Raw genomic sequence first — 12,763 nt, forward strand, 5'->3', positions numbered from 1 at the left:
ATTTCTGTATTTCAAATGCAGAGTAGCTAAAATCACATGGTGGGAAACTGGAGTTTTAAAAAAAAGGCAGACTTGTACAATTATAGTAGTTTTTTCAAATTTATTGTGTTAATATGTGGCTCAACCATAGACATTGTTACGTCTTCTAATCAGCTGTCACAGATCTTGGGCTGAAGCAGTGGGGTGACCTGAGGTGATGGGACTCCTGCAACCTGATCAACAGAAAACAGCACAGGGGCATCTGTCATGGTTTGAGGCAAACCACATGAAGTTAGAGGAGTGGACCCAAATGCAGACAATGGAGATGAATGTGGATGGTAACAGAAAACGAGCCTATATTTAGGGCTGAACAGATGTTAAAAATAAATGGCAAGGACAACTAGAAAAGAACAAACAAAACCTATACTGGCAAAGCTAACCTGAAACATAACTAGAAAAGCTGAGACGGAAGCAATGACACACAGGAGAGAACGCAGGAGTAACGCAGCCAATCCAACAAGGAGCTAAGGAGAACACACAGGGAACGAGGAAACAAACGGGGGGGAGACACAGCTGAAGCTAATTAAACATGCCGAGGCAAGGGGAGCCAAACTAGACACACTGACATAGCACACAAGACTATCAGAGTAAAACAGGAAATATGGCACGTACATACAGTCACAGACTCAGAGGCACAAGCTTAATGTTACGACATAACTGACACCTTACAGCGGGAACATAGAGACAGGGAGACTAGACATGAGATGTGGGACCAGGACAAGCACAGAGAAAACATTGGGACAGAGACTGAACAGAGAACAGAGACTGTTAAAATAAAACAGGAAGCACACGACAGGTACAGAGACATAGACTGATACTGAACAGAGGGAACACGAAGTACAGGGACAAGAGTGACATGAGACACGACTGACTAGGGAACAAGAGAATAAACACAAGGACAGAACTAAACCTACACTAAACATGAGGGGGACAGGAACCAAAACCTAAGAACTCGAAATCACAAACCAAGAACAACTGGAGAGCAAGAAATACAAAACTTAAACCAAAACACTGGTCATCATAAACCATGATGAAATCAAAGATCAACAATTATAATACAAAAATCAAAACACTGAGTCTTTGACCCAGGAACATGATAGCATCACTCTCTATCGGCTTTAAACTAGTAGACTGGAAAGGCTGGTTAATTTGGACTTGTTTCTTTTTTAACTCGCTTTGAGGAGCTTTTTATTTGGACCTCAACATTCATTGCTGGCTGACTCGTGCCTCTCTCTGTGCTGGAACCTGGTCAATGTCAGCCTTCTGTTACAAAGGAATATAGTAATATAGATATAGTGTAGATGTGAATATAAATAACTTAATGGTGGCATTTGAATAGAAGACAAATAGAAGAGACTATAAGAGTACCTCCTGTGCAGCAAGATGTTGTTGATGGATAAGAACAGGCACACATCCTTGAGCCCAGGCATCGGAAGTTGGTGGCACAGGCTCAGAATCTTCTGTTTTTGATCTTTCGACTGGTCCTTCTCCCTCATCTAGGCACAAGATTTGGTGCTCTACAATCTGTGTGAGGTACCTCTTGGCCCAAGATGCAGAGAAAGTTGGTAGCTTATTGCCAAAGACAGACAATATCACAGATGTGAAATGCAATATATATTATTTATGGATAAAAGCAAGACAAAGTATTTTCTTTATAACATTAATGTTGAACTGATTGTAAAAGAAAAAAACAACATAAAGCTGATAAGCTTCTCAGTTTTACCTGGCTCTCAGTATACACATCAAGACATCCTTTCATGACCTTCCTCAGCAGTTCATCTAAGATTTCCCCCACTGCCTCATCTGCATCCTCCTGAAGCAACATATTTGTCCACTGGGTCCGGGTCAAGTGACCTGGGATTATATCTTCCCCTTTCTGCTCTTGTGCTGCAGGTGAGATCACCTGTACAGATGACCTACGTCTGTGCTTGTCAGTTTGAGGCTTGGGTGCAGAGCGTGGCATTTTTGCTCAGAGGCTGGTGTGAAATATAAACTGCAAAAAGTCAGATCATGGAAAACTAAAAAAACTGGCATTATCACAAACCCAAATTCTATTTAATGATGATCTTGGTGAGCTCACTTAGTTAAAAAAAATAATCAATAAACAGTCCTGAAACCTTTTGATTGACCGTTTGACCTTATGATTTGGTGACACTGTAGACATTTAAAGGTTGCAATAAGGGAAAGTCACACTTTTAGGGTTTTATTAGGAGGAGAGTAAATGCATGGGCATTATTTTGTGTTTTTATCCATAGAGTAAAAAGCATGTTAGATAACAGCATGCCAGACAGCTATCATTTTTCAAGCTATTTATTTTCTTTGGTCAATGAAAAAGTTTATTTTATTTCTTATCTGTGTTATGGTCGTGTAAAGGTCAGTATGCTGGCAGTTGCAGACAGGGCATTCAAAAGCTCAGTTAGTGCATCAATCAGGAAGTTTGTGGCTTTAATTCCGTTAGATGATCAAAATGACGGGCCCAAAAGTCACAATTCTACGTTAACAGACACAATTTTTACGTGATCCCCACACTGGAGTTAAGAATACAAACAATGACCTGTATATTAAAAAAAAAAAAAAAACATTTTAATATGGTTTTGTCCCGCTGCAAATGTCATTTCTACACAGGCAGCCAACTGGCTACTGTTGCTCGTTCGGGGTGCAGAGAACTTTTTTATTTTTACTCCTGTTATTATCGTAATAATTACGAGTAGTTTGCACATAGAGTAGGTGTTTTAAAACACTCTTCACAGTTTCAAATATTAACCCTAAAATCACTGTTATCAAAACGAATGCTCCGTTATCCGGATACACGTTACAGACATACACGAAGCACACAAACAGGGGAGATAGGCACCTTATCACCGACACCTTTACTTTAACGTAGCTAACCACACTGCAACTAAAAGCGCTAAATTTATATATCGCAACACAATCGGCGTTAGGTTTCTTTTTAATAAACAGTGTTGTCATGCCAAAACTGGAACATTTTACCTTTATCCTCAGATTCGTACTATTCACGGTTGCCCAGCAACCTAGCACGCATAGTTGACGTAGTACGTAGAGTTACGTCGTCTCTATGGCTGCAGAGGACGCATAGGTAATCCTGTTGCTAGCAAAAGCCAGAGAAGCCCTTCGTTTACATTAACTTAATTTGGAATAATCGATTGAGGCAACAGCTATGGGGGAGGTTTTTTTTTAACTTTGTTTTACATATGTCCAATATATAAGGCTGTCCGGTTGTATTTATTATCTCGCTAAGATACTTAGCTTGCTGCTAATGTTAAGTGGTTAGCATTTAATTTGCTATGAATTAACGACAGCCTAGTGGTTAGGGCATGTTTTTGAAGAGATTACTTGCTATTTAATTATGGTATCTTTATTTTCTGTCTTCTTTCTTTTCTTTTTTAGTCCGCCATCAGATTAGATTACACATTGTTCGATCAACTGTGCCCTACAAAGAAGACCCAATGTATCACAAGGAAAAGAGTATCCAGATAAAAAACAGCGCATCAGCGTTGTACAACAACCTCAGCGTGCTGCGCATAGCACCGAGGCGCCTCACCCACTTCACCGTGGTCCATGCTAACATGGTCAACATGGTCAGCGCGTCCTGGGACGGCCTAAACTACACCCACCGTCAGCTGCAGTCCAAGGAGCCAAATGTTGCTACAAGCACTTCGCTTATCATGCAGGTTAGGTCACGGTGCAACTTCTTCTGCTCCCCATTTTACCTTATCATACTCACTGAGAACAGCTAAAAGACTGACTTCAGCAAAACGTCAGTATTGACTTCAGTATTTTCAGTCGTATTCTTTCTAAATGTACGCGAAATGAATGCACTTGGTATACGTTGGTGAGTCCAAGGCAAAATAATCCCCCTTCAACAAATTTCATTTATTTCCAGTATATTATAAATAATTTGAAACAACCAACTTAAAAGTCCTACAAAACGAATGTTAAAGCATTACTCTAGAAATGTTGTAAGCATCCTTAATTTGGTAACAACGCCCAAGACCAAGTTGGCTGGTTACGAAGTGTTAAGACTGTTAACTGTCAACTGATGGTTTCCTGACTTTGACTATTCCTGACTATACTATTCAGATCACTTCCCCAGATTGTGGATATCTGCTCCACTCACCACTGTCTTGCTTTTTAATCCTCATGTTTTTCTCCTTCCTTAATTTTTTCACTTAGAAAAGAAACACACACACACACACACACACACACACACACACACACACACACACACACACACAAACACACACAACAACACATAAACACCAACAGACATGATGATATATATATATGTATATATATGTTGGGGTGTTGTATATGTTGTGTGTGTGTGTGTGCGCCCCTGTGTCTTGCTTGTTTGCGTACCATATTAAAGGCATTCTCTTGTATACCTGAGACAACTAATTTTCAGACAGCTACTTTTTCCCTCAATGTGTGAAAATGGCTTAACACTTTCTTCAGTTACATTACATTACATACATTACAATGTGTAATGCATATATAAATATTACAATTAATCACATACTCATACAGTACATTTATAGTCCTGTGATGTAGAATGCAGAGCTATAAAAGTAACACAAAAAACAATTAAGCTTAAAAATAATACATGTTTTTTTTGTAACAGGCTGCGTTTTGTGTGCTCCCCTCTCGTGATCTCCTTGTGGTGACGTCTCAAAAGGGCATCCAGGTAGATGTTGCTATTTTCTCAGTTTTGATGTCAATAGCAGGACATGTATGAGGATAGTAACACAGTGGTGAGGTGTACAGCAGGACTGACAGATGGGTTCAAGGTGTGGGTGGGATCGTCACAGAGCCCTTTCTTGTTTGCAATGGTGATGGACAGGTTGACAGAGGAGATGAGGGTGCACGAGTGGGTGAAGATGTGTGTTAAAGGTGATTTGTAACAGAATAGCAAGAGTTAAAGGGAAACTTTACAAGATGGTACTGAGACCTGCTAAGATGCATGATTTGAAGACAGAGGCACTGACAAAAAGACAGGAGGCAGAGCTGGCAGCTATATAATTGAAGACGATTACATTTTTGCTGGGCATGATCAGACGGAACAGTATTAGAAATGAGTACATCAGAGGGACAGCTCAGGTCAAGCAGTTCGGAGATGAAGTTAGAGAGACAAGGCTGATATGGTTTGGGCATGTGCAGAGAGGTATAGTGGATATATGGGACAAAGGATGTTAAACATGGAGCTGTCGGTGAAGAAGGACATGCATGTCCCTACTGATAACCCTCTGCATGTAGGGAGAAAGTAAGATGGAGGCAGATGATCTGCTGTGGTGATCACCAACAGAAAAGGAGGCAGTGTTATGTCTTTTAATTTTATACTTATAGTGGCTATAATCACACATTATGAAACAATAATATTACATTAAGTTAAATTTAATCTGTCATAGAGTACCGCAAGCAATAAATATTGTTTTGTAGCTTTTTACTTATCTTATAAGTCTTATTTACTTATAAGTGTGTTCCTTTAGATGTATGAATCTGATGGCTCCATCATGGTGTACTGGCATGCACTGGATACTCCAGAAACACCTACAGGTAAATATGCAACATTTAGTTGTAACTATCCTACTACACATGTAGGGACTCACTAATAGAAGAACTTTTTTTACTCATTAGTGTGAAACTATAGTGTGCAGTGTGTTGCGATATAATGAGTTACAGTGAATCACTTAACTGTTCCTGAAGAGGATTTAGATCAATTGATCCATCCCCATAACATCAACACCCGTGTGATGTCTTCATTATTTAGTGTTTTTTTTTTTAAAGATTTACACCAGTATTATGACATCACTATGGCAATAAAGACGTTTTCAGATTTTCTTATGCTTGCTGATAAATACTGTTATCTGTGACTGATGTATTCAGCTTCATAAATTTCATACTCATCACATATTTGCATGTGAGACAGAAAATTATTAACCCAGAGTTCTTTATTAGATTTGGTGCATTCACAGACCTAATTTCTGTCCCAGCACAGGCAGTGTTTGCCCGAGGGATAGCAGCAGTGTACGAGAATTATATATGTGTGGGTAAGTGCTGGGTGGAATTTTTGTCTTTTCAGTTTTTGTGTAGTCAAAAGAGCACAGGTCTACAGTCTACTTGTCTCTTTCTCATTCTATAGGAGTTTCATCTGGTGCAATTTTAGTATTTGATGTGCCCAGTAAAGGAAGTAATATTACCTTGTCTGAAGTCCTGGAGGAGCACAAAGAATCCATCACTGACATGGCCTCAGAGTGCTCTGGCAGCCAGGTAAGGCACATATGTGTGTTTTGCAATCTGTCACAGTCTTTGTTTGTACATGACAGTGTACGCCTCTTGCATGAGTCATAGATTAAATGAATAAATACCTTATGTAATAATTATAACAACTATGATCGTTCTATGAATTACAATATCCTTTTCTCTGTTCCTTTAGGAGTGCATAGCTAATCTTGTTACTGCAGATGATGGGGGAAATCTATGTGTGTGGAAGTCTGGGGAGGAGTTTCAGCTGCTCAACAAAATCCCTGGTTTTGAGTAAGTTCACTGAAGCTTTTTTCTACAGTGTTGTCTTGAGCCACACCTTTCGTCACATTGCTTTTAAGGACCCATTGGTCTTGAACAGTAGTTCTCTGGGTTTTCTGAAGTTATCTAAAAAGTTTTTGTTTGGACACTAGTTGCTTTTTCAGTCATTTTCAGTTCAGTCCTTGTACCCGACCATTTTCAGAAGAATGTTTTTTGTTTGCTAAGCCACTGAACACTGACCCATTAATTATTCAAGCATGACATTCTACCTAACCATTGTTGTGTTTAATAATAGACAACTGAGCTTAGAAGAAATTTTTAAATGGTATCTTTAGCCTCTGTTACTAGGAGCCTGTTGCAAAAAATGTGTAGTGTGTTCTCATTTCTTAATTGATTTAATGAAAAATGCTTAAGATAACACAGTTTGACAGAAATAAAATAATATTTTTCAACAAGATGCTTCTCAAAGAGCTGTTGCCAGAAAACCTGGGATATCTTGGCATGGTGTGCAGTGGATCCTTAAAAACTTTGAGGATACAGAACAAGTGGAAGAGAAAATAAGAAGTGGCACAAAAATCAATTTTACAACAGATTAATGCTATATTAAAGTCATATCATTAAGAAATAGGGGGGGAAAATCCAGCAAAGACTTGATTCAGGACTTGAAAAACGCTGTCTCTTCTGACCGAAGGTATTTTTTACACTGACTTATTTATGTGTTTTATTTCCTGACATTCTCTAATCTAATATAAAATATAGTTTCTGTTGGTTCCCTGATGGCATTGGTCCTCAATGGTTTCAGTATGAGCTGCTCATCTGTCAAGTTATGGAAGGGCACAGCGGTGGCAGGTTACGGCACAGGCCAGATTCGACTCTACGAGGCAGTTACGGGAATTTTGCATGCTGAGATCAACGCTCATGCTCGCTGGATATACTCAGTAGACATTGCTCCTTTTTCTGGATTGGTGAGTTGTATCAAAAAGATGTATAATAATGCATTTTTTATTTAGCTTTTTCACAGCTGAAAGTAACAGATTCATCTTTGTCAGTTTGACAATAATTAGTGAAAATTTGAAGTATATTTACATTTAAACATATTTTTAGTAGTAATATTAATAGTTCAAATCACCTGAAAGATGACCGTCTCCTTCTCTACGCTAGCTTTTATCTGCTGCTGAGGACTCTCTTGTCAGAGTATGGCACATGACTATCACCCCAGAGACCAACAGTGTGGAGGTAAGTGGTCCCAAGACAGACTACAAAGCATATTTCCTGAATACATTTAAAAAAGAGGGACAGTTCATTGCAGTCTCCCCCAGTCATCCTACACATCTGGATGACTGACACAAGATGACTTATGTCTTACTCTCAAACAGAACCTGACTGTGTGTTTTTCTCATTTCCTCTTAGGTTGTGCATTTGCATAACGAGTGTGTGACAGATACACAAATCTGTGGCGCCAGGTTCTGTGATGGCGATGGCTATGCCTTTGCAGTGACAGGCTATGATCTGAGTGAGATTATCCGCTACATCCAGTCATAGGACTCTAACGTCATTATGGCTAAGTGTATTCATTGGTTTGTTTGGTATATGGAACAGTTTTTTGGAGGTATTTTGGTATTTGTTTGTAAATCTGCAGGCCTGTATCCACAAAAAGCTGGTAAACTGTGTAAAATGTATTTTTTAAAATCATTTCAGTAAGTAGTAGTTATTTGAAAAATAGCACAAAGACACAATGTCAACTGTTGAAACTTTAAAAAATTATATATATTTTTTAGAAGCATATATGCTGATTTTAAATCTGGTGTAAGCAGAACATTTCAGAAATGTTGTAACAGGGCAAATAAACGATTGCAAAAGCTGTGTAAAGACGAAAGTCATATTTAAAATAAATTCCATACCCGGGACCTTCTCTGAGTTTCAACTAATTTAAGATTAACTGAGGTGAAATGTAAAGCTTATTTTGAGTCAAACCACTGCATCTGCCCAGCTGAGGAGGAAAAGAACCATCCTGTCTGTTATCAGCACAGAGTTCAAAAATCAGCATCTGTAATAGTGTCAGAGTGCTGTAGTGCACACAGCATTGCTCTTTACATTTTTTTCTTTGGGCTACTTTTTCACTTATTTTCAGTGCGATCCTTGTTGCTGACAATTTCCAGGGGAATGTTTTTTTTGTTAAGCTGCTTAACACTGACCTGTAAATCATTCAAGCATGAAAAAGCCCTTAACTGGTGTTGTGTCAACAGAGAACTTAGCAAACAAGCTGTTTTAAATAGTATTTTTAGCCCTGTAGCATGGTGGAGTGGTGGTTAGCACTGTTGCCTCACAGCAAGGTTGAATTCCGCCATCTGCCTCGGGCCTTTTTGTATGGAGTTTGCTCTCTGTGTCAGTTTGGGTTCTCTGCAGGTGCTGTGGCTTCCTTCCACAATCCAAAGACATGCGTCCAAATATTGACTTTCAAGCTCTTTAGAACTGTACAGACTTTGTGTTTGTCTTACATACTGTATTTGTACTTATATTTGTAGATGTTTCAGTGCATCATTTAACCTATTTCCTATTTTCTCAGCATAATATAAATAAATAATGAATAGTTAATTACATACAATGCAGTAAAGTAAGTGCTGAATTGTTGAAGAGTTCCCCTGTTGTGCAAGAGAAGGAAAATAATTTGCTTGAATACTGTGGAAAGAAAAAGGGATTCGTAACAGTGGTAAACGCCTCTCCCAGTGTTTTATAATTAGCTTTGGGTTTTTGTTTTTCAATTCAGTGTTTCGTTTAAATCATTAGTAATACAATTCATATTTTAAGTATTTAACAAATCTTTAGAACTTTTAGAAAGGTTTGGTACAATGGTTTTAAAATAGTTGTACAGGAAACTATTGTGAATGTGTTTGAAGAAGAAATTTATGTGACTGTATCTTTAAAACATTATTCTTTTCAGGCATAATGTGTAAAATAACTACACCAGTAAACACTTTATAAGGAAAGTCGTGCTTGACTTTTTATTTTGTAATTCCAAAATGCAACAGGAGATGGGGTTGTGGGCTAATATTTTTAGCAAGAGGCTGCAGGACATGTAGTTAACTAGAGAGCAGTATGGAGTTGGGTTATTTTATTTTAGTTTCTTCAGGGTTATTGACAGTCAGACTCTTCCAAAAAGGCCAAATTATGGTTGGATACTGTGTGCAGACTGCTGGACACGGGCATTTTATATTGCTAAGTATACACGCACATATTACAGATGGAGGTCAACCTTTTTATTAAAGTGGCTAATTGCTGAGATGGGTTCATTCCTATCCCATGTCTAGTCTAACATCTGTCAGATTTCTCATGTCTAGTCTAACATCTGTCAGATTTCTCATGTCTAGTCTAACATCTGTCAGATTTCAGAATTTTAGTTGGTCAAAGTTTTTTTTACAGTCTATTTTGCTATCAGTTTAGATGACATATGCAACGCATTTATTGCCTTTTTAATTATTATTATTATTTTTCCTCCACCATTGCGGGACCTGAAGCTGAAGCTGTGGTAGTTTTCAGTCTAGCTGTTTGTTTGTCAGTTGGCAATATTGTGAAAAAAGCACCAGGGCAAAGTTCATGGAACCTGGAAAGCTGCAAGTTACCTGGTTAAAACCAGTTGTCCTTGTTAGAGGAGTTAACACACGTTTATATTGGATAAAAGAACGTCTCAGTGTAGTTTACTGTTTGCACGAACTTTAATGAAAACACATACAATCTGCTTCTTTATTTTACCCAATGCTGTAGATTTGCTTTGCAAATAATGCAAGAGAATCATTACAAAGTACAACAGAGATAACGTTTTCTAGGATTTTCTTTTTTATTGAAATGACCTTAACTGAAAACTAAACTTGCCATTGTCTTGTCCTATACTACTCATTTTATGACAGGTCATATGAGCCTCTTTGTTTTTTTATTAAGTTCATGTCGGGCAAACAGGTATCATAATTCCACCTTATCATGACAAGATAAGAAGAATCAGGTCAGCGAGGAATCGTGTGCTATTTGTCAGGCTAGAGCTAAGCATGTATTAAATCCCAGGGTTCTAGTCTTTTCTGGTTTGCAGTCAACACCGGTCACGTAACATCAGCTGACAGGACTGTTTTGAACTCACACACGGCAACTTATGTAACTTAAATTTGGTTGGTGCCAACTTACAGCCATGTCAGTGATCTGGTTGCATCAAAATGTGAATCATATACGTGTGCGACAGTGTCATAAACACGCAGTCTTTATGGGATCAATAACTTTGGCTGTGTAATATTGTGTCATGCTCCCCAGCTGCCTGGAGTGAAGTGGATAACTAAACTGGCAGGAGAGGGATGGTGACGGACTAAACTGTCAATATGAGGTCCCAAATGACATAGATACTGAGATTACATAACTAACTGGAACAGTACACAGAGAGAGATGCCAAGGTTGGTCAAAAGTGACACATGAAAGAAGCAACGAATTAACAGAAAACAAAAAGAACTGAAGGCCTGTAGGTAGAAAATGAGAATAAGACGTGAAACACGTGAAGACAAACAGCTGCAGTGATATATTCCTTGTTAACTGAGCCAATAGTGCTGCTCGGTTCTCCAGCCCTGTACACAGCCGCAGGGCCACTCATGCTGTGTACTGCCACAATACTTGTCAATAGTTGGCTTTTAGGTGTAACTCACAGCTGAGCACACAATGTCGGGGAGATAAGACCTAAGCATGAACTATTCTATGATATAAATGTGGATGTATGTTAGTGCATGTGTGCCACGTAATAACACTATTGAAGCAATGTTCTCCTCATATTCCCTGGTAGACTGTCTGAAATCTTTTATTAATGAGAGTGACAAGACAAAAATAGATTTAACCAGACCCTCAATGAAAGGCCCTGATGTGTCACTTCAATAAAGTCACAGAGGAAACGCTGATGACAACACGAGTATGACTTTTCCCCTCTGAAAAGTAATCGTGGAACAATCACAGTACCGGCCTTTTGTCTAGTTATCTCAGCATTTAAGGCACGTTTGAGTTTCTATTTCTACAACTGAAAAAGCAAATAACCAACAAAACAAGTTCGTTTAGTGCTCTGCCCAAACTCCTGATGGGTTTCGACCGAGCCCGGATGGTATAAAAACCATGCTACAATACAAGTTCATCCATCAAGGCCGGTTGAGGCATTATGAATTAGCAGGTGTGGTAAATACCACACCATGTATAACAACATCAGTATCTTTGAATCTGTTTGCTTTTTCTTCTTCATTATTGTTGTGGAGAAAAGCTATTTATTCCTTACCAATCCAACCTTGTGGCAGCTGCCTAGGACTGTGTCCCTAAGCCTGCTGGGATAGAGGCTCACCAGGGGGGATGAAGAGCCTAAAGCGCCTCCAGCTTGCTGCCACAGACAGACCAGCTCTCTGACGAAGCAATCAGAAAACCAGCTCCTAAAGACAGGCTGCATAAATAGATCTTCCATTTTAAACACACTGAAATATGAAGGAGGGGCACACACAAACTGACGGAGCTGAAAAGAACTGCCATTGCTGACTGATGGACGTGCAGATAGATTGTGGCCTTAAGGCAGACAAGCAAAGACCAGCAGAACTAGTTCACAATATATATGTAAGTGATTAACAAATGCTAGTTTTTGCACAGTTTTTAAGTTGTATCTCCATAGATGTCTTCAGGATGGTTAGGTTCTTATCCAGGGAATTGAATACGTTTTCAAAGCCATAGTTATAAAGACCTATGTTCAGCTAGAAGAAGACCAAGGAGACACATACCAGATGACCCCTATAAAGTCTTGATCTTAACATTCAGCCAGTGTGGGCAGTGACATTGAGACAAGCCTAAATCCACAAAAGAATTCATCCAAACTGGTGTTTTGGGATAGTGATTGTGGTATGGTGGACCTATATGGTGATCGTGGCTCAAGAGTTGGGAGTTCGCCTTGTAATCGGAAGGTTGCCGGTTTGAGCCCCGGCTCGGACAGTCTCGGTCGTTGTGTCCTTGGGCAAGACACTTCACCCGTTGCCTACTGGTGGTGGTCAGAGGGCCCGGTGGCGCCAGTGTCCGGCAGCCTCGCCTTTGTCAGTGCGCCCCAGGGTGGCTGTGGCTACAACGTAGCTTGCCATCACCAGTGTGTGAATGTGTGTGTGAATGGGTGGATGACTGGATATGTAAAGCG

The 12,763-nt window shown here is 39.3% G+C and overlaps 2 protein-coding genes across 5 annotated transcripts; one reads left to right on the forward strand and one right to left on the reverse strand.

Annotated features, from left to right (window-relative positions):
- Positions 1-86: 86 nt before the first annotated feature.
- Positions 87-3,130, reverse strand: LOC102298502 (uncharacterized protein C2orf81 homolog). 3 transcript variants are annotated; one of them, XM_005922858.2, is made up of 4 exons: positions 3,031-3,130; positions 1,763-2,015; positions 1,408-1,608; positions 87-212 (listed from the first exon to the last, which is right to left on the reverse strand). In XM_005922858.2, exons 2-4 carry the CDS (start codon positions 2,000-2,002, stop codon positions 150-152), a joined length of 504 nt encoding a protein of 167 aa, XP_005922920.1. In that variant the 5' UTR covers positions 2,003-2,015; positions 3,031-3,130; the 3' UTR covers positions 87-149. The 3 variants fall into 3 exon arrangements, with proteins under 3 accessions (XP_005922920.1, XP_042077155.1, XP_014189219.1); XM_042221221.1 differs by having other exon boundaries at positions 1,408-1,578; positions 1,763-2,032; positions 3,031-3,113; XM_014333733.2 differs by having other exon boundaries at positions 1,763-2,032; positions 3,031-3,109.
- Positions 3,039-8,489, forward strand: wdr54 (WD repeat domain 54). Of its 2 annotated transcripts, none has more exons than XM_005922857.3 (10): positions 3,039-3,136; positions 3,448-3,731; positions 4,682-4,744; positions 5,547-5,613; positions 6,051-6,107; positions 6,200-6,327; positions 6,494-6,594; positions 7,385-7,547; positions 7,744-7,818; positions 7,993-8,489. In XM_005922857.3, exons 2-10 carry the CDS (start codon positions 3,507-3,509, stop codon positions 8,122-8,124), a joined length of 1,011 nt encoding a protein of 336 aa, XP_005922919.1. In that variant the 5' UTR covers positions 3,039-3,136; positions 3,448-3,506; the 3' UTR covers positions 8,125-8,489. The 2 variants fall into 2 exon arrangements, with proteins under 2 accessions (XP_005922919.1, XP_042077154.1); XM_042221220.1 differs by having other exon boundaries at positions 3,120-3,222.
- Positions 8,490-12,763: the final 4,274 nt, after the last annotated feature.

The sequence above is a fragment of the Haplochromis burtoni genome, unplaced genomic scaffold (genome assembly GCF_018398535.1).
Source record: "Haplochromis burtoni strain Fernald_Lab_line unplaced genomic scaffold, NCSU_Asbu1 Contig_63, whole genome shotgun sequence".
Classification (NCBI taxonomy): domain Eukaryota; kingdom Metazoa; phylum Chordata; class Actinopteri; order Cichliformes; family Cichlidae; genus Haplochromis; species Haplochromis burtoni.

Bases quoted from the DNA above. Each gene is read 5' to 3' on its own strand.
- LOC102298502 (XM_005922858.2), bottom strand. From the start codon at position 2,002: ATGCCACGCTCTGCACCCAAGCCTCAAACTGACAAGCACAGACGTAGG. The intron at 1,609-1,762 runs GTAAAACTGAGA...TTTGGCAATAAG, and splicing joins ATGTGTATACTGAGAGCCAG to CTACCAACTTTCTCTGCATC. The intron at 213-1,407 runs GTACTCTTATAG...TCTGTTGATCAG, and splicing joins AACATCTTGCTGCACAGGAG to GTTGCAGGAGTCCCATCACC.
- wdr54 (XM_005922857.3), top strand. From the start codon at position 3,507: ATGTATCACAAGGAAAAGAGTATCCAGATAAAAAACAGCGCATCAGCG. The intron at 6,328-6,493 runs GTAAGGCACATA...CTGTTCCTTTAG, and splicing joins CAGAGTGCTCTGGCAGCCAG to GAGTGCATAGCTAATCTTGT. The intron at 7,548-7,743 runs GTGAGTTGTATC...TCTCTACGCTAG, and splicing joins TTGCTCCTTTTTCTGGATTG to CTTTTATCTGCTGCTGAGGA.